At 41.3% G+C, this 25418-nt stretch overlaps 1 protein-coding gene and 1 pseudogene across 35 annotated transcripts in view; one reads left to right on the top strand and one right to left on the bottom strand.

The window, feature by feature from the left end:
* Positions 1-25418, top strand: part of BRCA1 (BRCA1 DNA repair associated) — a 63142-nt gene that overhangs the window by 35225 nt on the left and 2499 nt on the right. For 8 of the 35 annotated variants that reach the window (XM_060136022.1, XM_060136004.1, XM_060136009.1 and 5 more), the window contains 10 exons: positions 120-291; positions 7045-7168; positions 8852-9039; positions 11004-11314; positions 13626-13713; positions 16343-16420; positions 16913-16953; positions 19717-19800; positions 23741-23795; positions 25330-25403. In XM_060136022.1, coding sequence (XP_059992005.1) covers positions 120-291; positions 7045-7168; positions 8852-9039; positions 11004-11314; positions 13626-13713; positions 16343-16420; positions 16913-16953; positions 19717-19800; positions 23741-23795; positions 25330-25403 — 1215 coding nt within the window. Of the gene's footprint in view, positions 1-119; positions 292-7041; positions 7169-8851; positions 9040-11003; positions 11315-13625; positions 13714-13891; positions 14030-16342; positions 16421-16912; positions 16954-19716; positions 19801-23740; positions 23796-25329; positions 25404-25418 lie in introns of all 35 variants that reach the window. The other 27 variants (XM_060136021.1, XM_060136024.1, XM_060136006.1 and 24 more) reach the window with 8 other exon arrangements.
* Positions 5922-6361, bottom strand: LOC132511435 (NADH dehydrogenase [ubiquinone] 1 alpha subcomplex subunit 6-like; annotated as a pseudogene).

Here is a 25418-nt window from a genome sequence, read left to right as displayed (position 1 = left end):
TAATTCCATACAAAGTGATTTCAAGTCCCACGGTAAAATTAATTGGTGTAACATATTCTTGATCTCTGGCAAGTTTCTAAAAGAGTATAACTTTTTGGTATCGTTTCTCGTGTCTGCAGCAGAGGGATACCATGCAAGATAACCTGCTAAAGATCCAGCAGGAAATGGCCGAACTGGAAGCTGTGTTAGAGCAGCACGGGAGCCAGCCTTCTCACAGCTCCCCTTCCCTCATAGCCGATTCTTGTGCCTCTGAGGACCTGCTAAATCTGGAACAAAACACATCAGAAAAAGGTTTGTAATATTGGCCAAACTGTTACCTTAAGCAAAATTCTTCCCTCCCTAAGCCTTTATCTCTTTCTGAAAAGTATGGACCCAGCTCCAACATTTTATGATCCTTGCTCAGCATATATTTGCTGAGTCACTCCTTGGGAAATCTTAGAGCCTTGCTTCTAGTCTCTGCTTACAACTAATTTACCATTCAGAGGGCCCAAGACAGTCAGTAAGCATCGTCATCTGAGTACCCACAGTAAGCAAATGCTATGGGGCGCCCACAGGAAGCTGAGTGTCATGGGGCAGATTGGAAATAGGTAACCCCATCATTTTAGAAAGCTTATAAAAAAAACCACTCAGACATGTTTCTTATAGCACTGGTGTCAGGTCACGAAGCCCTATTTAATCACTTTCTGGTTTATAGAGAGAGACGTCTATGTATACTTCAGGAACTGCACCTTGATCCACAGAAAGCCCAATTATGTGGCAGAGACAGGTGCTTTATAACAACATGATTGTTATCAACAAGGCGAGGCATTTGGAGTAACTGGGCAGGTGGAGCTGCTCTGAGATGACTCCCTATAAGAAGTGAGCACCGAGCTGAGAAATAACCTGGCATAAAGGAAGGAAAGTGAGATGAAAATTTGAGTTTTAACTGGAAAAAGCCTGTGAAAAACAACACATCAGGCAGGGTTTTAAACGGGCAAATACACAGACACGCATGAGAGGCTAGGCATAGGCCTGGGTTCCAGGAGAGAGCTGGTGCTTAGGAACTAGCACTCCCAGAGTGCTAGCTACCCAGCTAACTCAGTGTTAAAGTCCCTTCTTCGTTCTCCCTCCCTTCCTCAGGCCTACAGGGGGCCAAAGGGCCTTCCTTTGAGTCTTTCTAGGAACTCTACTCTTAATTATTCAAGAGAGTGGCGTTGGCCCCGGAGTGTGCCTTGTAGTGTTTTTATGTTCAGAGAGAAACAGTAAGTAGCTCATGCATGAGAAGCTAGGAACTCTGTTGCTATGGCAGTGGTTCAAAATGTATTTCCTTAAATGCATTCTTTGTAACTATCTTCATTTAGTTCATCTCCCAGATAAAGTAGCCCCAAGTCACCACCATCACAATTCTTGTTGGTGCTTTCACCACCTTCAATCTAAAAACAGACTAGACTTTCAATTTTAATGCACCAGATATAACATGTTATTGTCTGGCTTTGAATATATGTGTGAATCTACTATCTCATCTTTGTTGGGGGGCGTATTTTTTCCTGAAGATCTGTACACAAAATGTTTCTTTGTGGCTTTTATTTTTTTATAAGTGCTATACTTTTATATATTCTATTTTACTATGGATTTGAAAAACTCTGAAAATTTCTTCTGAATTTCTATATAAAACTTTTTTTTTTTTTTTTTTTTTGTGGTACGCGGGCCTCTCACTGCTGTGGCCTCTCCCGTTGCGGAGCACAGGCTCCGGACGCGCAGGCCCAGCGGCCATGGCTCACGGACCCAGCCGCTCCGCGGCATGTGGGATCTTCCGGGACCGGGGCACGAACCCGTGTCCCCTGCATCGGCAGGCGGACTCTCAACCACTGCGCCACCAGGGAAGCCCCTAAAACTTTTTTTTTATGAAAGAGCCTTTACTCTATCCTTTGTGGTAAACTTATTCATTGGCCTACTTTCTTATGAAATTATAACATCCTCAGAGTTTTGAGGTAGGTGGGTAAATGTTGAGAGGAGGGAGGAGAGGCTTATGAGAATTTCTCCATTTAAAAAAAAAGTGTCCCGGGCTTCCCTGGTGGCGCAGTGGTTGAGAGTCCGCCTGCCGATGCAGGGGACACGGGTTCGTGCCCCGGTCCAGGAAGATCCCACATGCCGCGGGGCGGCTGGGCCCGTGAGCCATGGCCGCTGAGCCTGCGCGTCCAGAGCCTGTGCTCCGCAACAGGAGAGGCCACAACAGTGAGAAGCCCGCGTACCGCAAAAAAAAAACAAAAAACAAAAAAAAGTGTCCCCTCTCCCAACTCCACAGAGAGTGTCTGCCATGCCCACTTATATTTGCACAACTTGAATATGTTTTTCAAATTGCTCAAATGCTACTTCTCAAGGAGATCACCTATAACCACGGTTGTTTTTTTTTTTTTTTTTTTTTTTTGCGGTACGCGGGCCTCTCACTGCTGTGGCCTCTCCCTTTGCGGAGCACAGGCTCTGGATGCGCAGGCTCAGTGGCCATGACTCACGGGCCCAGCCGCTCCACGGCATGTGGGATCTTTCCGGACCGGGGCACGAACCCGTATTCCCTGTATCGGCAGGCAAACTCTCAACCACTGCGCCACAAGGGAAGCCCAACCACGGTATTTTTTATTGTAATTTTTAAGTCTCTGACTTTTCCAGCCCCACTTTACCCTGTTATACTGTTACATTTTTTCAATAGCCCTTATTAACCTTTTTTTTTTTTTTTAATTTATTTTTGGCTGCGTTGGGTCTTCGTTGCTGGGCTCGGGCTTTCTCTAGTTGTGGTGAGCGGAGGCTACTCTTCATTGGGGTGCAGGCTTCACACTGCAATTGCTTCTCTTGTTGCAGAGCACAGGCTGTAGGTGCGCAGGCTTCAGTAGTTGTGGCTCACAGGCTCTAGAGTACAGGCTCAGTAGTTGTGGCACATGGGCTTAGTTGCTCCACAGCTTGTGGGATCTTCCCGGACCAGGGCTTGAACCTGTGTCCCCTGCATTGGCAGGTGGATTCTTAACCACTGTGCCACCAGGGAAGGCCCTTAACTTTTTTTTTTTTTTTTTTTTTTGCGGTACGCGGGCCTCTCACTGTTGTGGCCTCTCCCGTTGCGGAGCAACAGGCTCCGGACGCGCAGGCTTAGCGGCCATGGCTCACGGGCACAGCTGCTCCGCAGCATGTGGGATCTTCCCAGACCGGGGCACGAACCCGTGTCCCCTGCAACGGCAGGCGGACTCTCAACCACTGCACCACCAGGGAAGCCCGGCCCTTAACTTTTAACAATATCGAATTTGTTTTGCATGTTGTTTAGAGTTCCTTCTTACCTCCCACTAGAATGTAGGCTCCATCTGGGCAGAGAACCCTTACACCTGAGCCTGGAACACAGTAGGCGCTCAATAAATATTTTAATTCACATGATTAAAACTCTGAAGCCCACTCTAGAGTTACTGAAAGAAAATTTCTGGGTATGGATTCTGGAATTTTGTGGCTTTATTTCTGAAACAATTTGAGCATCTACTTAACAGCAGCTCAAGTTTTGTGCCTTTTTCCCTCTTAAATTGGTGTGAGTCTAACTGAAATTCAAGCAAACTTCTTAATCTTGGGAAAAGGAGTTTTGTTTACCTTCAGCTGTACTAAAATGACTTATTCTTTAAATAAATGTTTTATTTTTGAATAACTCTAGATTTACAGAAAAGCAGCAATGATAGTACAGAGAGTTCCTACAATAACTCTACCCCTTACCTAGTTTCAGTTTCCCCTAATGTTGTTATCTTACATTACCACGGTAATTTTGTCAGAAGGAAGAAACCAACATTGGCACATTACTAGTAATAAGCGAAACTCTAGACTTAATCATATTTCACCAGTTTTTATTTTTTAATTTATTTTTATTTTATTATTATTTATTTTTAGCTGTGTTGGGTCTTCGTTTTTGTGCGAGGGCTTTCTCTAGTTGCAGCAAGCGGGGGCCACTCTTCATCGCGGTGCGCAGGCCTCTCACTATCGCAGCCTCTCTTGTTGCGCAGCACAGGCTCCAGACGCGCAGTCTCAGTAGTTGTGGCTCACGGGCCTAGTTGCTCCGCGGCATGTGGGATCTTCCCAGACCAGGGCTCGAACCCGTGTCCCCCGCATTGGCAGGCAAACTCTCAACCACTGCACCACCAGGGAAGCCCCAGTTTTTATTTTTTAAGAATCTGTATTCTTAATGATGATGAAAGCTCCTTTTCCAGGATCTTTACATCAGATGTCCTGCCCTCAGCCTAGATCTGCCCTACTGTTTGCCTAAGGGTCATTCCCAAGCCTGCATAATATTTTTGTGCAAACGTGTATTCTTACCCATTATGAATGATGTGTACCTCCCTCTGCAGGTAAAGCTATTTCATATCAGGCACTTTGTTTTTATTTTTGTTTTGTTTTTTTCCTCCTGAATTACCTGTCATTCATAAAGCAAACATTAGCATTTGTAACATCATAGTCCATTACAGCTGAAATGATTTTCAGACACATCTGAGCTTTTCTGCCCTACAGTACGTTCATTCCTGAAAGCTTATAGTTTATCATTTCTCAATATCTCTTTCCTCCTTTTCAATGTCTTTCTCTTTGATTCTTCCCAATACTTTTCAACAATGCTTATTAGCACCTAATAGGCAGGCAGTAAATTTATTAAATGTTTGGTCTGGCCCGTATTCCCTACCCATGAAGAATATAAAATATTAAGACCCACAGATGAAGGAATGATTTCAGGGGGGACTACAGTACTGTTCCAGTACTTGGGCTCTGGATCACTGCATCTATGAAATAAGGATTAAGGAAAAAGAAGAGCAGAAAAGTTTTTCCCTGTATTTTTTAGGTACTATTGAGTTATTGAGTCCTAACTCAGGTTAGCTTATTTTCTTTGTAGCTTGGGCCCCATTGTAGTGAAAAGAGGAACTTGTATGTTAAATGTCCAGGTGGTAGAATGACTTTTTAATATCTATTTTTGTGTCTGAGGGCTTTCCCTCCCCACCCTTCCACTTAAAAAAATAAAAAGCCCTTTCCAATAGTTCATTCTGTCACTTTGCTGTACACTGGAAACTAACAACATTGTAAATCAACTATACTTTAATAAGTTTTTTTAATTAAAAAAATAATTCTGTTTGGTGTGATTCCTTAGACATTGCACATTACCTTTTATCAGTGATCACCTTGTATTTAGGGGGGAAATGATGCCTATATTAAAAACTTTACATTCCAGTTGGAAGAAAAACCTGCTGGTGCATGGTTAGACCCTTTGTTTCAGCACCTTACAGTAGCTCCAGGCAGGGCTCTTGTGTTCCTAGGAACTCACAGGTCCAGAAGAGAAGACTATAAAGGAAACTATAAATAATGTATTTGAGGATTAACTCAGGAAATCAATGATTATTTCCCCGCAGGCTACCCAGTGTCTTAAAAAAATAGTTTAATTAATACAGCCCTTTGTTTAAATTTTTCTGCCTTTATTTATGGATTTTCGCTTTTCTAATAAAAGCTCAAAATAAATGATAGTCATCAGTGACTTTGTAATGGATAGAAGACGTGTAATTTTTAAGTATTTGTTTTTGCTTTTTAAATATTTCTGCCTTTAAGCCACTTCCTAGAAAGCAGTGGCACACTAATACATTTGGAGGAATTAATAAATAAAAAGGATGTACTAACGTGCTAGAACTTTGCCTTGGGTCTGTTCTGTGTTTTTTCCTTTCTTGTGCCAGTTCATCATTAGTTCCATGTATTACTTCCAGGTTCCTTATCAGTCGGCACCTTGTTTTTTTGTTTGTATTGGTTTTTCGGTTTATTATTTTCTTAGTAATTGAAAATGTGAAGCAAAATGTCACCTCTTTTTTCTTTCTCATCTGACCCCTCCCTTGTTTCCATACACATGCAAAAACTCAAACCCCCATCCTATACAGTCTTTTTTTTTTATCATATATTGAGTTTATTTGTGCTCTAAAATATTTAAATATCGACATGCACCTTAATATTGAGTGATGTCACGGGTCATGCCCAACGTAGAACTTGGACAGGAAATCCTTTGGCCTTGGTGCTTCTGTTTCATGGAAAAACCGCATGACCTGTGTCTGCTGCTTCCACACTTCGTTTCTTCCAGTTCCATCTTTCCCTTAATGACCGGAAGATCAGCCACCTTGGGGTCTATGACGTGGGCATTCTTCATAAACATTTCTCGGACTTTATCCCGTCCCTGTTTCACAAAGATGTCTAGCTGGAATAAATGCACAGTGTTCGGCACCTCCTGATACCAGGCGCCGTAGAGCTCACGCAGCCTTCGCTTAGCCTCGTTCATGTCCCGATTGAAAATGGGCTTCACCGAGGTGCTGGCTGCAGCAGCAGCCGGGCGGAGGCCACTCATCTTGCTAAAGCCCTATACAGTCTTTGATGTGGAGGCAATAGGGATGGAAAAGGGAGTGTGCTTTGTGCTTTCCAGTACTTTCTCTTCCCTGTTGTCTGAGGTGATTTGAGTATAATTTAGTTTGCTGCAGAGATAAAAATTCATTTCCTATTCTTATGTCCTTATCATTCAGGGCCAAAAAATATAAATATATTATTTTTTCAGCCTTGTCTCAGCTGGGTATCTTTATTTACCCAGTTTTAAAGTGTTCCTTTTATTGTTGTTATTATTTTTTAGTCATTGAGTTCCATTTGGTGCTGTATCACTTGTGTTTATAGAATTCTGTCTGATATACCTGTTTAAAAACCATTCTGATTGGGACTTCCCTGGTGGTGCAGTGGTTAAGAATTCACCTGCCAATGCAAGGGACATGAGTTCAAGCCCTGGGCCAGGAAGATCCCACATTCCGCGGAGCAATTAGGCCCGGGTGCCACAGCTACTGAGCCTGTGCCGCAACTAGAGAAAGCACAGCAACAAAGACCCAACTCGGCCAAAAATAAATAAATTAATTATTTTTTTAAAAAACCAATTTGATTGTCACAGATTGCTGCTTTTGAAAAAAAATGATATTCTCACCTGAATTATCACCATCAGGACAAAGCAGTAAAGTAGATTTCTTTGTTTTCTCATTCCATTTAAAGCAGTATTAACTTCAGAGAAAAGTAGTGAATATCCTATAAGCCAGAATCCAGAAAGCCTTTCTGCTGACAAGTTTCAAGTATCTCCGGATACTTCCACCAGTAAAAATAAAGAACCAGGAATGGAAAGGTAAGAAGTAATAAATGTCAAGTTTGGTAGCTGAGTAACACCTGTACTTACATTAAACTTTTAGTGTTAATTTTTTTTTCACCATACTTTCTCTAGTTTTTTGTACACGGACATATCTAACCTCTCATTGCCCTAGGACGTTGCTTTTGTTTAATTGTATGTAGGCTCTTTGGACCTGTACAAGGCATGAGCTACAACATGAGAAATGGACAGTAGATCTGTCCCTTTTCAAGGTCAGAATAAAATACAGAACTAAAACCTCAGCAGGCCTGGAGGCTGATGGTAGACTTCTCCAAGGCCGCCCTTGCCCTAATTGAAGTTTTTGCCTTCCTAGAAAAAGTTTAGCTATTGATTTACCCCAGTGAATATTCAGAATATCTTCCAAGGATGTTGTTCACATCACTATTGATATAAGACTATGTAACACTTCATAGTTTTAAAAATACTTTATCTACTTCTTCATTTGATCTTTATAAAAACACAGTGAAAGTAAAAGGACAAGTTCTGGACTATTATTCCAAATTGATAGTTCAGGATAGAGTCTCAGAACTGATAGAGTCACACATCTCATGACTCTAGAAAGGAAAAGGAATTCATATTTATTGCGTTTCTACCAAGTGTATGAATATTTTCACTTATCTCTCTGGAAATAGTGACAAGTTGTCAATAATCTAATCACACCATCTTTTCCAAGCATCTTGGATTGGACTGAGGATATATTTTTGAGGCTGTGATAATGGCCTGATGGCTGTGATAGAGAATGAAAAGACTTGACCTCCATAGGCCCTAAACCCATGATTAGAGGTAATGACCTCTAATCATTGCTGTGCTTTAACCGATTGAGCTAACCACCTGTTTAATATTGCTGTGCTTTAACCGATTGAGCTAACCACCTGTTTAATATTCAGATGAAATATTCCTCTTCCTCTTCCCCCACCCCAGTATACCCTATAGAGACTTATATTAAAAAACCTACACATTGATTGAACTTCCTCTACTAGACTGCTTGAGGAACAGTTCAGGTCTTGCTCATCTTTAATCCGTGGAGCCTAGCTTTAGTGCCTGACTCATACTAAATATCCAATAATTGTTTGAATCAGTTATCTGATCTCTGAGGTCCTTTAAATCTGTTGATAAGTATCGTATTCAGCAAAGTTCTAAACACCTGAAAGAGTAGAGGAATTACTGTGTGCATATGCTCTTCTAACAATATATTATAGCTGGCTTTTATTTTTAGAATGACTTTGGACATTGAAAAGGTAGGAGGTAGGGATGATTCTATGAATTCTGCTAAAATTGGGTAGAAAGAATGAGTGTAGCAATGTCAAAATTAATCAACTTATTTTCATGAGAGAGCTGATTCTCATACATTCATTTGAAATAGTGTATAGAATTTGAGTGAGTGGCAGTGGATAATTTGGTGAAATTTGCTGACATGCTTTTAAATAGCTAGGAGATATACTGCCTCAGGCCAGACCCTAAGGAGAGATGTTATGTGTCAGCCCTGACATGTTGGCAGACATCGTGAATCCAGACTCCTAGCCATCTCTTGTGTTCTCTCTTGCTAGTCATTCCCGATCTCTGACAGTGAGCTCTTTCACTTATGCCTTGGCTGCCTGGGAAGTATGATTAGTCCTTTCACAAGCTACAGTGATGGTTTTCTCCTTTCATCCTTTTTTCTAGGTCTTCCCCTTCTAAATCGCAGTTGTCAGATAATAGTTGGTATATGCACAGCCACTCAAGGAGTCTTCAGAGCAGAAACTGCCCACCTCAAAAGGAGCTTGAGGCTGTTGATGTGGAGGAGCAACAGCTGACGGAGTCTGAGGCCCAGGATTTAATGGAGCAGTCTTCTTTGCCAAGACAAGATCTAGGTAATATTTTATCTGCTCTGATGGAGAAAACACTTTTATTTTACTCTTAACCTAAAGATATTCTGATGAGTCAGCTTTCAAATGTGGTAGTCTATCATGAACGCATCTGTTATACTTAAACCCATTAGAAAACTAGCTTGAATGTTAATCCAAGTTGAACATTATTGCCGCTGTTAATCGGTCTATATTGGTTTAACTCTAACAGTTTTGAGGATGGGAGAGTCTTGGTGCTCTCTAAATATTTTACTTCAACTGTTAGATAAGAGTTCTAGGGCCCTAGGGTAAAGTTTTAGGCTTGTCCTTTATTGAAAAATGAGTCAAATCTCTAAAGTAAGCTCTTGTTTTATGAATTAATGAATATAAATTACTATATATTTTATGCCTTATAAATCACTGTAACTGAATGGTGTGCTTTATTGCTTGTAAATCAAGGTTTTAATCAGTAAAGAAAGTTTTAAATTAATCCTGAAAAACACATTGTCATAAAAGGTGCTCTTAGACAACTAAATATTTTTGGCCATGTTCACTAGAGTCATTTTAGGAATCTCATACATTCTACTTAGCTGTGCTTACTTGCTGATGGAGTGACATTTTCTAAAATGTTTCAGGGATGGTCTGTTTTTAATTTGGTAATGATATCTGATGATTTATTAAGTGAAAAAGTTAATGATATCATCATGGATGAAGAAACAAAAATCATTTTGATTGTATTTAGTCAACTATTTGTATTTGGTTTTTTTTTTTAAAGTTTCAGTGATATAGGAAGTGCCAAAATATTCACAAGCAGCCCAAAGATTAAAGTATACATTTGAGTATAACTGAATCACTTTGCTGTACACCTGAAACTAACACAACATTGTAAATCAACTATACTCCAATATAAAATAAAAATTTTTTAAAGAAGTATACATTTGAATCAAAACCATCCCCTAAGAACTAAACTGATAAATGACAGAAATTATAGAAAGCAGGCTTTCTTATAATATTGCATTTAATATCTAAGATGCAAACATATTTCATGTTAAAACTGAAATAGAGTAGCATCTTAAAAATCAATGGTATCTTTTTTTAATTTTTAATTTTATTTTTAATTGTGGTAAAAAAACATAAAATTTACCTCAACCATTTTTAAGAGCTCAGTAATGTTAAGTATACTCCCATTATTGTGCAATAGATCTCTAAAATTTGTTCATCCTGTAAAACTGAAATTCTGTACCCATTAAATAGCAACTCCCCCTTTCCCCCTCCCCCTATCCCCTGGGAGTCAGCATTCTACTTTCTAAGAGTTTAGATACTCTAGATAACTCATGTAAGTGGAATTATGCAGTATTTGTCCTTTTGTGACTGACTTTTTTCATATAGCATACTGTCCTCAAGGTTCATCCATGTTGGTAGCTTTTTTAAAACCACTGTGTGTGTAGATAGATATAGATATATACATATCTCACATTTTCTTCATCCATTTATCCAATGACAGACATTTGGGTTGCCTCCACCTCTTGGCTATTGTGAATAATGCTACAACAAACATGAGTGTGTGCATTTCTCCATTTTATTGTAATTAAATGTAACAGGTGAAGAGTAGTTCATTGGAATGGATGTGGCATAATTTATTTAATCTCATTGTACATTTAGTTTGTTTCTAAAACCTTACTGTTATAAACAATGTTGCAGTGAACATTCCTATGACTACACTTTTACAGACCTCTTTTATGTCCTTAGGATACATTTCTAAAACTAGAATTGTTGACTGCAAGTATAAACACACAAGGCTGTTGCTACATAATACCAAATTTCCTTTAGGAAAGTTAAGCTGCTTTGCACATCTACCAACAGTGTTATTAATGTACCCATTTTTCTCTTAACCTAACTTAATCTGTCTTTTTAATTTTTAGCAGAGACTAGATGTTATAATTCAGAATTCACTGTCATATATATTAAATTTCTTTCCTCATTCCTTTCAGAGGGAACCCCTTACCTAGAATCTGGAATCAGCCTCTTCTCTGATGACCCTGAGTCTGATCCCTCTGAATACAGAGCCCCAGAGCCAGCTCATGTCTGCAGCATGCCACCCTCAGCCTCTGCACTGAAATTACCCCAATTTCAAGCAGAAGAATCTGCCAGGAGTCCGGCTGCAGCTCATACTACTAATACTGCAGGGTGTAATGTGAGGGAAGAAAGTGTGAGCAGGGAGAAGCCAGAGTTGATACCTTCAACACAAAGAGGCAACAAAAGAATTTCTATGGTGGCATCAGGCTTGACCCCAAAAGAATTTGTGAGTGTATCCATATGTATTTCCCTAATGACTGAGCCTTCATTAACATACCGCAATGGCTTTAAATGGGTACTAGCTGTGAATAACCTATAGGAAGAAATCTGGCAAACGAGCTCATTACTATGTAATTTAAGTTCCATTACTAATTTCTGAAAACCTATACCTAGATAAAGCTATAGCATGGATTATTTTGTATGTATTTAGTAAAGGAAATAATTATTAAATATTAGCAGAAAGGTTATGGTTTTGAGTATAATCCAGAGCTTTTTTATTTTAATTTTCTTTCTATCTAAAAAAGCAAGGAGGTATAGCTCTACTCCCCAGAAGGCATCTTTTCCCCACCTTTGTTCACATCTGAGTGAACTTGCCAGCATGATTAACTAAATTTAAACTGGTTCCAAGTACATGGCCAGATAGTGGCATTTCTCCAGTGTTTATTTATCTTTATCCTGGCTTGTAACACTGTTATCCAGTAGCTTGCCCTGTCAGTTCTACCCTACAATAACCCATCCCTGTTAGGATTTTGACATCTCCTGCTAGAAACAGGAGTTGTTTTGTGCTGTGGAAAAATACCCATTAAAATATTAAGACCACTGAAACTTTGTTTCTGCTTGGATTGAGCATAGATTTCAGACATCATAGGAAATTTATCTCCCCTTAATTAATCACCATTAATTAATCATTAATTGAGTGAAGATTTCTTTAAAACCATGATAACACACCAGAGTATCAAACAGATTCAATAGTGGATGCTATTTATTGCACACTGAGAAATGATTCAGTCATTCTTAAGTATCTTTCTTAATATATCCTTCCTGGAATAGAAACCATTTCTCATCCTAGCTTCTCTATAGGTTAGCAGCTCAGCATGACCTCTGTGACCAGATGTGTCCCACTACTAAAAGGGCAAAGTAAGCCTTGTCTGCCCTAGTAGATACAATGAATAAATTCTCATCAATAATGCCAGAATTCTCATTTCACAACCATGTGCCCAGAACAGCTATTTGCTCTAAAAATTCATACCTATGTCTGTTTATACTGCTCTTGATCTTTTGCCAACACATCTAAAATTCCCATTTATTCACTGAAAATTAGCGTTCCTTATTCCTTTGTTTTGTGAGATCAGCTTTTCCGAGAAGGCTAAAATGATCTAATCTTTCTTGCCATGGGCAATCCTGAACTGCAAATGAGACTCTAAGTGGCTTGGGTACATATTGTCTCTAAACAAGCAAAGAAGAAAACTTTTCAGCTCTATTCAGACTTGCCGAAGTGTGGTAAATTTATCATGAAAGCTGCTGACTGTATTACGCATGATTAATTCCGAAGCCTATATTAAGATGATCTTTTCAGCAGTTGCTCTTCTAACTGAACGCTGTTTCAAGGCTGGGATTTCAGCAATTAATCAGTTCAGAATTGCTAATGATCCTGGCAAAGGGCAGTGGCAAAAGCCGGGGGGTGGGGGGAGGATGTCATTAGCTTCTCCAGCTTGCCTTTTTCAGTGCCCTGTGGCAGTATGGAGTGAGGCAGCATGAAAGAAAGACAGCCCACCCTCCATTGCAGTCTCGTGGGGCACATAAATACTGGCGTGGGTGGTGATGACTAGTAAATGATGGAAATACTGGCGTGGGTGGTGATGGCTAGTAAATGATGGCCCTTGGTAAACAAAGTAATTTACCAAGCAGTAGCTGCTGATTATGTCAAATGTGTCTATAATGGATCTGGTTAATTTCTTTTACTGCCTATTGATTTTTTATTTGGTTGATAGATAATAGCTAGAAGGCTCTAGATTTCTTTTGGGAAGAATATGAGTCTCTTCCAATCCTTCTCCTTAAGAGGAATTGATAGTTTTTGTACTGACCTTTAGAAGCATCTTGACTTGAACGTTTTAAAACTGTCAGCAGGTTGAATCTTGTTCTTAAGTGACATATCTGAGCATAACTTTCTGTATAGGCAAGTTACCTCTCAGCTTATAAAGTGTAGGCTGATATATCTAAATTATAGTATAGTAGGGTGTCACCCTGCAAAGAAACTGTCTTAGGGAATCAAATGGTATCTGTTATTAAAAGGAAAATTAATATTATTTTGAATCCTTGGTTATAATTCCATGTCTGTTAGCACAGACTATTTTAGAGTTTCTTCCTCTGATTTGTACATAATTTTTATTAAATTACTATTTATTTTGAAACTTCATATTAGAATAAAAAGGATGTACCTTTTGTGAGAAAAATGGAGGTTCAAAGCTGGGATAACTAATACTCAAGCTCTGTTCTAGATGTAATTTATTATAATGTGATATTTGATTTGATTTCAGGTGCTTGTGCACAAGTTTGCCAGAAAACATCACATCACTTTAACTAATCTAATTACTGAAGAGACTACTCATGTCATTATGAAAACAGGTACACCAAGAACCTTTACAGAATATGCTGCATCTGTTGCATAAAACTACATGAAGACATGGGCGTGTTTGTTAAGCATAGCATGGGTGACCGTCTTCCAATAGTCAATCAGTTACTGCTTGATGAAAGAAAAATAATAGTTTTGCTATTTCCTGACCCCCTTTTATTTTGTGTTAAGATTGGAGAGTGATGAGCCAGAACGATGAATCACTTCTCCTAGTCCACCCTGCCTGGACTACACTGTGTGAGGGCTTTCTGGGAAGGCAGAGCCCGAGTCCTGGAGGAACAAATGGGGCAAAGAGGGGAATGAGCAGAAGTGAGTCTTCACTCAGAATCTGGGTGGTTGGAAACCCTAGCTAGCTCCATGACCTCACTCCACTCCAACACCTAGTTTGAATGTGGTTGAGAGTTTTACAGGAAACAAGTCCAGTTATCAGCTCTGAGATAGCCTAGCATATGAAAAAGAAAAAAGTGAAGGGAAAAATTCATTTGTCCTACACCTTCCCCTTTTTAAATCTTAAGTATGACTTGTGTGATGACAAGGGAGACCTCAGAGGCTTTTAGCTGACTGTAAGCTAAATCTGAGTAAACATTTCAGGACTGCTAACAAAGCTCATTTGAAATTGGGCCTTATTGATACAAGCCTAATGTCCAGAGCAAGTGAGGTGATGATCCCGACACCCTACCCCACCCCCACTGGAGCGAACACCTGGAAGGTGTGTGCTCTGTTTTGAGCACCATGCTTTCTTTTCATGCTGGTCCCTGACAACTGGAGAGTGTTTATTCCAGAGGTAGACGAAGAGAATGGGGAAAAGGAATTCAAAGCAATGTCATTTGAAGGACAAATGAAGGAATGGGAAGACTTAAGGGAACAAGACAAGTGTCTTGAAATATCTGAAGAGTTGTTATCTGGAGGAGGAGTTAGGTTCACTCATGGGCTCCAGAAAGCAAAGACTGGTGCCTATGGCACACAGAAGATACAGATTGAAGCTCAACTCTTAAAACCTTCCTAACAAAATGGACTCTCTGGTCCTCTCCAGGGTGTTTCTGTTCATACAGCTGAAGGTTCTTGAGCATAGGGTCCAGACTTCTTGGCAGGCACATGCTGCCTTAGAACTTCTAAGAGCTTAGGTTTCTACTGTGTAAAGATCATACTACAGGGTCAGAGGATAATGCTCACAGGAATCCGATGCCAAAACAAGTTACCATGAACTAAACTGTTTGAGAGATGAATGTCATTAAACTTGAATATATCTTAAGCTATGGGTTTGGATCAAGGCTGCTGGTAGGTGAAAAGAAAACTTTAAAATGCAAATTAAATCTAAAGTAGTTCAGTGTTTAAACTCAAAGGCAATACACTTGCTACTTTAAAACTAAAAATGAGCTAAGATTTCTGAGTTTAAAGCATATTATTAAGTCAACCTTCACAACAGTTAAACAAAAAGCTTTAAAAATTGTGAAGAGGGGCTTCCCTGGTGGCGTAGCGGTTGAGAGTCCGCCTGCCAATGCAGGGGACACGGGCTCATGCCCCGGTCCGGGAAGATCCCACATGCCGCGGAGCGGCTGGGCCCATGAGCCATGGCCGCTGAGCCTGCACGTCCGGAGCCTGTGCTCCACAATGGGAGAGGCCACGGCAGTGAGAGGCCTGCGTACCGCAAAAAAAAAAAAAAAAAATTGTGGGGCTTCCCTGGTGGTGCAGTGGTTGAGAGTCCGCCTGCCGATGCAGGGGACACGGGTTCGTGCCCCGGTCCGGGAAGTTCCTGCATGCCGCGGAGCGGCTGGGCCCGTGAGTCATGGCCGCTGAGCCTGCGCATCTGGAGTCTGTGCTCCGCAACGGGAGAGGCCACAACAGTAAGAGGCCCGCGTACCGCAAAAAAAAAAAATTGTGAAGAAAGAGAAAAGATTTTTTTTAATTTGTGAAGAATTCGGTTAGGGAGAATGGCTGTTTCTACTACTGGCAGATGGCCCGCTGTGTTTAGGATTTAGTTAAATACATTTCTCCTGTTTGAAACTAAGTGTTCTTTCCTGAGTTTGCTTAGTCCGTCAAACGGGCCTTTAAAACACTAAAAAATAAGCAGAAGTGATTCTTCAGCTACTGCTTGCTGAAATACGTTGAAAAGAGAAAAACTATGAAAATACTATATTTTTCTGCCTTGCAAGGGAATTAAGAATTAGGGGTTAGGATTCCCCAAGTAGAAGTTCTGGGGGTGAAAATTCATCATTGACATTTCAAATTTAGGATTTCAATAACACTGTTTTCTTTTCCTTTCACATGTCGTCATCCAGTAAAATAGATCTTGCCCGTCCACGTGTATCAATACTACCGACATGGGTAGTTCCCTGAGCACGCTGACAGACATCTTTAGCTGGCCTTGGCATCTAGAAGATAGGGCAGACACTTCCTGTGGTCTTAACTTCGTATCAGCCTTCTCCAGACTTCCAAAGATCCACACCTGCTGGTTAGAATTAGGGGTGCTTCCAGCCTCTGAGTCTATCACCAGGGGTGTTGGAATCATCAATCCAGATTAATCTCAAGTAGCATAAGGAGCGGGGCGCTCTAGCTTCTTATGGCAGCCCTTCCTGATTTTGTTTTCAACTTCTAATCCTTTGGATGTTTTCCATTCTGCAGATGCTGAGTTTGTGTGTGAACGGACACTGAAATATTTTCTGGGAATTGCAGGAGGAAAATGGGTAGTTAGCTATTTCTGTAAGTACCATATAATTTCTCCCCTCCTCCCTTTAACACCTCAGAATTGCATTTTGACACCTAACATTTTAACACCTAAGATTTTTGCTGATGCTGAATCTGAATTACGAAAAGGTCTTTAGTGGTAACACTAAACTAGCTTTATCTTTAATGCATAGCTCTTTGTTCAGATAGCTGGTGATGTGGGGGAAAATGTATTTCTTTTTATAACTAATAGGACCTAATCTGCTCCTGGTAATGTTAGCATATGAACTAGGGATTTATTTAATGGTAGGCAGAAATCCATGTGCAGCAGGCACTTTTATAATGTTTAAATTAAGCATCAGCGGTGTCTCCAGAAGGAAATCTATTAAGGAGCTGTGGCTTTATAGAGAGAGGACCTCTATTCAGTGTCATTTCTCCCACACTCTTATGTGAATCACTGCACCATCTACCCCCATGAAGGGAGGTCTTCTGCTCTTGTGTGACCTATCTTTTCTGTGATCTCTTTAGGGGTGACCCAGTCTATTAAAGAAAGAAAGATGCTGGATGAGGTAGGTACTGTTTTACAAACTAATCAGAAAGACTTGGTGCCATTGAGTCCTACTGAGTCACGAACATTTATCTGCTTCCTGCCTTGCACTACTTTCTGAAGATTTTCCTTGATGATGTGGATCATCAAGAGTTATGCGAGGGCTTCCCTGGTGGCGCAGTGGTTGAGAGTCCGCCTGCCGATGCAGGGGACACGGGTTTGTGCCCCGGTCCGGGAAGATCCCACATGCCGCGGAGCTGCTGGGCCCGTGAGTCATGGCCGCTGAGCCTGCGCGTCTGGAGGCTGTGCTCCGCAACGGGAGAGGCCACAACAGTGAGAGGCCTGCGTACCGCCAAAAAAAAAAAAGAGTTATGCAAGCAGGGACTTCCCGGGTGGTCCAGTGGTTAAGAATCCGCCTTCCAGTACAGGGGATGCAGGTTTGATCCCTGGTTGGGGGACTAAGATCCCACATGCGGCGGGGCGACTAAGCCTGTGTGCTGCAACTAGTGAGCCTGAGCGCCACAACTAGAGAGAAACAGGCCCACCTAAATCTTACACACATACACCTTTGTAGAAAACTCTTTCACAGTTGAAAAGAATCCTTCATATTAATATGCAAATGTATCTGTTTAGAAATCTGATTCCTTCAAAGAGATTTTATTTTACTCTTTGATACTGAGACCAGCGAGAGGTAAATAAGATAGAGCGTAGGAGGAGGAATAATTTTAGAACAGCCATCTTAGAGCTTCTGGTGACAACAGATCAGGCAAAATAAAATTAGCGAAAGCAGTTTTAAACTATTATGCAGTAGTCAGCATATTCATAATTAATTAATTGATGTTTCTGTTGGTTTCATTCAGTGACTTATATTATTGGGAGCCTACTATGTGCTGGGCACCAGGGATACAGCAGTAAATAAGACTGATAGTTCCCTGCTGTGGTGGGATTCATGTTCTGTGGAGGGGAGATGCATAATAAATAAAGATGTGTTTAAAATACCAATAAACACTATGAAGAAATATATAGAACAACAGACTGGCGGTTGGCTGGGGACAGAGGTTGACTATTTAGGTAAGGAGACCCAAGAAGGCTTTCTGAAAAGCTTGAGCTGAGACCTAAAAGACAAGAAAGAATTGGCCTTGAAAAATGTAGGGGGCTTCCCTGGTGGCTCAGTGGTTGAGAGTCCACCTGCCAATGCAGGGGACACGGGTTCGAACCCTAGTCCGGGAAGATCCCACATGCTGCGGAGCAGCTGAGCCCGTGCGCCACAACTACTGAGCCTGCGCGCCTAGAGCCCACGCTCCGCAACAAGAGAAGCCACTGCAATGAGAAGCCTGCACACCGCAATGAAGAGTAGCCCCTGCTCTCCGCAACTAGAGAAAGCCCGCATGGAGCAACAAAGACCCAATGCAGCCAAAAATAAAATAAATAAATAAAAATAATAAATAAAAATTTTAAAAAACAAAAAAAAAATGTAGGGAACAATGGTATAGGCAGAATAGCAGCAAGCATAAAGGTCTTAAGATGGGAATGAGCTTGGTTTATTAAAGAAAAACAGGCCAGTATAGCCAGAGAGTTGTAATTGGTGAATCATATGTAGGCAGCAGAGGTTAGACAAGGGGTTGGAGAAGGTCATAGACAAGGGCCAGATCAGGTAGGATTTGGTGTAAGTCGTGGTAAGGAATTTGAATTTTATTCATAGGGTAATGAGACCTGGAGATGGTAAGAAGAATTTGGTTTGAGATGTTTGGAAGATAGGACTTACTAATAGGTTAAATTGGAAGATGAGGTAAAGACAGGAATTGGGGTAATGCTTAGATTTTTGGCCTGAACAATGAAGTGGATGTTAGTGATGTTAATTAGATAAGGAAGACATGGGGGAGGAGCATCCTGGGAGGCCGGGGAGCAGGAGGCAGGAGTAGAATCAAGAGCTCTGTTTTAGGTGCATGGATTTGGGGATTTATAGGAGACCTCCGGGTAGAGAGGTTAGTAGGCACAGGGGTACAATCAGGTCTATAAATTTGAGGGTCATCTTCAAATAGATGACATGTTTATCACCAGACTCTTCTCACGCACGTGACTAGGAAATATTAAGAGTTCTTTCACCTAATAACAACCTGTGGTTATACCCATGACTTTATTATTCTTCCTAATTCTCTTGGCAACAGATGTGGTCTCCCCCGCAATCTGAGTTTCAGTAAGAATTGTTTCTAAGCATTCTTCCCCAGAATTCTCCCCAAACCTCTAACCTCCCTAATCCTATTATTCTTTATTCCCCCAGCCTTGGCTAGTCCAAATAGTGATTATGAAAAGCCTCTTACTTTCTTCAGTATTAAATGTATATTTTATTATTTTGGTTTCATTAACTGTAAATCTCTCAATGGAAATCTGAGAAACCCTTATTTCTTTAGGTGGTAATACACATTAATTTAAGAGATCAGGAATTCTCCAGTTATCTTTATAACAGCACAGTATTAGCAGTTTAAATGCTAAGTGAATGTTCTGAGAGGAGATAGATGTTGCAAATTAAAATACGTTAAGTCCCAGTGAGGTGAAAAGCCAATTGTTAGTTTCTGCCCGCAAAGATTTGCTTCAATGAATTGATTTCAGCAGCTGAGATGCTGGTCATTTCATGCAGTCCACCAGAAAAGATGATTTTGGGGGAGATAGGGTTCAAAACTGCCTGGCAATATCTGATTCCTTAAATATGATGTATCTCCTCTGTTTCCATTGAAGGAGGCTTCTCTTTCTCTGACCCCTGTGGTTTGGGCTTGGTTTCTTTCAGCATGATTTTGAAGTCAGAGGCGATGTTGTCAATGGAAGAAACCATCAAGGCCCAAAGCGAGCAAGAGAATCCCAGGACAGGAAGGTAAAGCCCTCCTCCCCCATGTTGGCAAAAAACCTACCCACCCCTCTGCATTCCTGCCCACTTCGTGGAGATGGTCTCATTCATCTTGTAAGGGGCCTTACAAGATGGCCCCTTACACTGCTAGAATACCAAGTAGGTGCATTCATATAGTTTTTTTAGTTCTTCCGGAACGGCAGAGTAAATAAGTACAGTCATTCCTCAGTACCCTTGGGGGATTGGTACCAGGACCCCCTGCAGATACCAAAATCCAAAGATGCTCAGGTCCCTTTTATAAAATGGTATAGCATTTGCATGTAACATCCTCCCATATACTTTAAATCAACTCTAGATTAATTCTAAGACCTAGTACAGTATAAATGCTATGTAAATAGTTGCCAAAAAGCAGATTCAAGTTTTGCTTTTTGGAACTTTCTGGAAGAAAAATTTTTTTTTCAAATATTTTCCATTGGCAGTTTAGTTGAATCTGCGGATGCGGAACTTGTTGGATACAGTAGGCCAGTGGGCCAACTCTATTATCCGATTTATGAATGAGGGAGCTTAGAGGTTTAGAGAAGTTATATAATTTGGGTTTCATTCTAGGGTGCAAATCTTAGCTGATAAATGGCAGAGCTGGGATTTGAGACAGATGTGAATCTAAAACCTTTGCTCTTTCTACTTCACGATGGTGTCTTTCTCTACAGCAGTGTGGTAAGTGCTGTGAGGGGGATGTACCCAGGCTGTCTGTGGAAGCACAGAAGAGAAAGTGATTGATAATCAATAGCTGACATCTGTGTAATGTTCACTATATCCAGGGACTGCTCCAAACACTCGACCCTATCTTAACTAGTTAACAATTTTACAGCAACCCTGGGAAGCGTGTACTATAATTATGCCTATTTTATAGATGAGAAAATTAAGGATCAAAGAGGTTGAGTAAATTGCCCAAGCTCACACAGCTAGTTGTGAACCCAACTAGGAGCTGAACCCAACTAGAACCAGTCTCCCTCCAGAATCTGAGCTCTTAATGACAATACCATAGTTTCCTGGCACATTATAGAAGTTTTCACCCAGGAGAAAAATTGATTATTCTAACAACTTTACAAATGAAAGACTAGAGGCCCAGGAAGATTCAGTGACCTTCTTCCCCAGATCATACTGTAACAGATGATGTAGCCAAAATTATGTTGTTCTCTCAAGGAGAAATCCAGGCAAGATTTCACACCAGCCTGTCAGGCCTGAGTTGGCTGCTCTTGGGTCACCGGCTGAGTGCTTATGCTCCTGGTCTGCATTTCTTCCTTTTTCAAGTGTGTACCACTGGGCATGTCAGAACACCCACATACAGAGCACCTCCTATTCCTTTATAGAACTTGAGAGAGAACCAACAGAGATGATTTTCTAAGGAAAACTGCTTTGGGAGATGATCACGAATCAAGCCCTGGAGCTCTGAACCCTTGGGGTCAGCCCACCCTCACCCTCTGAGCCTATCAAGTAACTTCTAGATGCCAAGAAAAGCTGCTGGCCCTGTTTCTCCTTCTGCCTGCACCTGAGGGGAGCTCTGTGTGAGCCAGTCATATGTTTTATTCCACTGGATACAAGGCAGAATCAGCACCAGATTCTTCCCTCCTTGAAAGGAAATTCCAGCATTTGGAGTTTTGCCCTGCATTTGGGGTGGCAATTGTGGAACGTGCCTGGTCAAAGTAGTGTCATTCTGAAAACACCACGTGTCACTGTAGCGTTCTCTTGTGGAAGAGAAATGTATTTGTAGAGGTGAAACTTCAAATTTCTGATCTCATAACTAGACATCCTCATCAGTGAGTGTCAGCCTGGATGTAAAAATTCCTAATCTTGGGCTTCCCTGGTGGCACAGTGGTTAAGAATCTGCTTGCCAGTGCAGGGGACACGGGTTCGAGCCCTGGTCCGGGAAGATCCCACATGCTGTGGAGCAATTAAGCCCTTGCGCCACAACTACTTAGCCTGAGCTCTAGAGCCCACCTGCCACAACTATGGTAGCCCACATGCCTAGAGCCCATGCCCCGCAACAAGAGAAGCCACCGCAATGAGAAGCCCGCGCACCACAACGAAGAGTAGCCCCCGCTCGCTGCAACCAGAGAAAAGCCCGCACAGCAACGAAGACCCAACGCAGCCAAAAATAAATAAAATTTTTTTAAAATTCTTTATCTTTTGTACTTTTTGTGTCAACATTTGGCTCCAGCTGGCCACCTGAGGAGAACTTTTAGCATTATGAGCATCTAGATCCTGCCAACAGGTTGGAGGTGCAGTTTATTCATACAGATAGTGAGAATGGCACAGGTGGAGGCTGTCACATACAACAGAAACAGACTTGTCCTGCTGTCTGTCCTTGTTCCTCTGACTGAGATTGAAATGGGATGGGGGGGGGAGTGGGCATTTGCTAAAAGGCCATCTTGTATTTTTAGCTTCCTGATTTTTCTCTACCCCAGTCTCTCTTATTTGAAGGGAGGTGAGTTCTAGGCCTAGACAATTTTCATTTTAGTAGAATGGGGAGAAAGAAAAAGGGTCAAGAGAACAAAGGTTACCTAAATGGTATGTATCCAGCCAACTGACACAAAGTTAGATTTGTTCTTTGAAACGATACCCAAGTCCTTCCCTAAGAATTCATGCCAAAGCATGTGTAAGAATTTGCCTGTCCAACAGAGTAGCCACCAGCCACAAAGCTGTTTACATTGTAATTAACGAAAATTAAATAAAATAGGAAGTTGAGTTCCTCACTCACCCTAACCACATTTCAAGTGCTCATTAGCCACATGTGACTCCTGGCCACCTTATTAAAGCAAATATAGAATATTTCCACCAAAACAGAAAGATCTTTCGGACAGTCTGTTGAGCACTCTAAGTGGAAGAGGTACCTGCAAGGTGCATTGTGATCTGTGTCTCCTGAAAATTTAGGCAGTAAGCTCAGTGAGGAGAGGCACAACCAGGCTTCCCTTCTAGATTAAAAACAACTTAGGTTGCTGAAGGAACAAGGGCCATTCGTAGAGCAGTGTGAAGGCAGGAACAGATGTTCTGGGGCCAGGAGAAAAGGAGCAGGTACACTAAAATAAACATAGACCTCTCTGCCAGTTAGGGTCAGGGTTAGTATTGATGTATATATCAAATCTGGATAAACATCAAACTTCAGCTGATAGTTTGAATCTCTTGCCATCCAAGCCTTTTATTAAACATAAAGGAGGACCAATTTTTTTCTTCTTGTCTCTAACGAGAAGTAAAATTACCTGCAGAGGTCATCAGGGAAGAGCCTGGACCTGATTGGTGGCAAGGTGGGATGCCCAGCCCTTGAATGACAAAGTATGACTATAGGGTAGATCAGATACATACACACATGAAAAAAAGTCTAAAATCCATCAGTGTTTTGGACATTGGGCTGATTGTCTCTGGGAAGTAGCAGCAGAAATTATCAGGTGGTAAAGAAAAGAAAAGGAAAGTTCTTATGATATCGCTTATATGTAGAATCGTAAAAAAAGGGAGGGGTACAAATGAACTATTTACAAAACAGAAGTAGTCACAGATATAGTAAACAAACTTATGGTTACCAGGGGGTAAGTCGGGGGAAGGATAAATTGGGAAATTGGGACTGACATATACACACTACTATATATAAAATAGACAGCTAATAAGAACCTGCTGTATAGCCCAGGGAACTTTACTCAATACTCCGTAATGGCCTATATGGGAAAAGAATCTTAAAAAAAAAAAAAAAAGTGGAGATATATATATATAAATGTATAACTGATTCGCTTTGCCGTACACCTGAAACTAACACAACACTGTAAATCAACTATAATCCAATAAAAATTTTAAAATTTTTTTAAAAAAAGGAAAGTTCTTCATTTTTGAGAGTCTCTATATTGCTTTTTATAAAAACCCATATCTTTTATAACTAATGTTTCTTTCTCTCCACCCCTCTGTCCCTCTCTTCTCCCAGATCTTCAAGGGCTTAGAAATCTGTTGCTATGGACCGTTTACCAATATGCCCACAGGTAAGAGACTGACTGGGAGAACTGCCGAATCCAGCACCAGCCTTTCCCCTACGTCATCATCTTAATGGGGGTTTCCTCATATGGGTGAGATATTCCAGAGGTTATTCTATTTCTCTAGCACTTGTCAGACAAAACCACACCAAAACATTAGCCCATGGCAAAAAAACTAGCCCTGTGCCCCTTCTCAAGAGCTAGAAGGCAGTGAAGAGTTAGGATCTAGGACACAATATGTTCTGTGCTCAGTGGGGTAGAGCTGCTTTTACTGCCCTTTGGTCTAAGAAAGGGGGGAAATAATAAGTTAGGGAGAAGATACCTTTTGGGTTTGTAAATGTCAAGAAGGAATTCTGCTCCTCCTAAACCATCTCCATTTGATACAGAGATGAGAGCACAACAGTTGCATAAGCCCTGTGGGCCTGGGGCCCCACATAGGCCCAGAGCAGAGGGAGACTCTTGATGAACATTTTCTAATTAAATTTGACACTGAATGTGATGTGATGTTGAGGAGAGCTATGTGGCTCAGCTCGGAAGTTGTGAGGCACTGAGGCCCTGGGGTGTGCCTAGATTTGGTTCGTTCTTTTCCAGACAAAGGCTACCCACCTTTTCCTCTGTACCCACTTCTGCCCCCAGGATCAGGTCCTCTTACTCCCCCGAAGTCAGCCTTGGCATCTGGTCAGGGACAAATGAGTGGCAGCAAAAGAACCTGGCAAAGTAATTTTGCTTCTGTATTGGTTATTGATTGGGTGTTCACGAAATTTCCAAGCGCCACTCAAAGGTTTCTCAGGGTTTTTGTACTTCGGTATAATGAGAACGAGGGTCTCTAGCAGCTGTCATTTTGGAGGTAAGTTAATTGACCTCGGTTCACTCAGCCAAACAGGAGCACCTCAGCAATCCTCAGAAACGGGCTGATGGTAAAGAGACCCAGAGGTGACCAGGAGGCACCCAGTGGTCAGTTCTGCTGCTTTTCCAGGTCCAAGTGGAACATCTCTTCTGATTTTTTCAAGTGATTTGATTCCAGCTCAGCATATAGCCTTTCCCCACTGACGTGCTGAGTCTCTGTCCAGGATGACTTGTATTTTCTCTTGACTGAATGAATTATCTTCATATCTCTTGACATTTACAATAATTACCACCAAGTATGGTGCTGTCAGTGGCTGTGATTATCAATCACCAACACAGAATTAGGCAAGGAAGGAGGGATGGTGGGTAGGTAGTTTTTCACAGTGTCTTAGCCAGCAGTTTAGCAAATTAATGGAAATGAGATCTTCGATTTTTTTTTTCTTTCTTTCATTTGACTTTCAGACCTTATCTACCAAGTGGCCTTATGGGGACTGATAACCAAAGTAGGTAGCATATCCGTAGCAAATTGACTTAGAATTTGTAGTTTAAGGCCTTTCCGTCCCTTTGGAGCAGAGAAACAGGGACTCTTCCACTGAGAAGTCTTGCTGTAAGCCTTCATCCAGAGGAGTGTGGGGTAGAGAGCCCAGTTAAATATGTAGATTACTGTGGTGATTTTAGGTCTAAATGTCTTATTTAGATCAACTAGAGTGGATGGTGCATCTGTGTGGGGCTTCTGTGGTGAAGGAGCCCTCATCATTCACCCTCAGCCAGGTAAGAGTTTGGTGC

Source organism: Lagenorhynchus albirostris, chromosome 20 (assembly GCF_949774975.1).
Source record: "Lagenorhynchus albirostris chromosome 20, mLagAlb1.1, whole genome shotgun sequence".
Lineage (NCBI taxonomy): Eukaryota > Metazoa > Chordata > Mammalia > Artiodactyla > Delphinidae > Lagenorhynchus > Lagenorhynchus albirostris.
The sequence above is the reverse complement of the archived record's forward strand: the minus strand, read 5'-3'. Positions and strand labels throughout refer to the sequence as shown.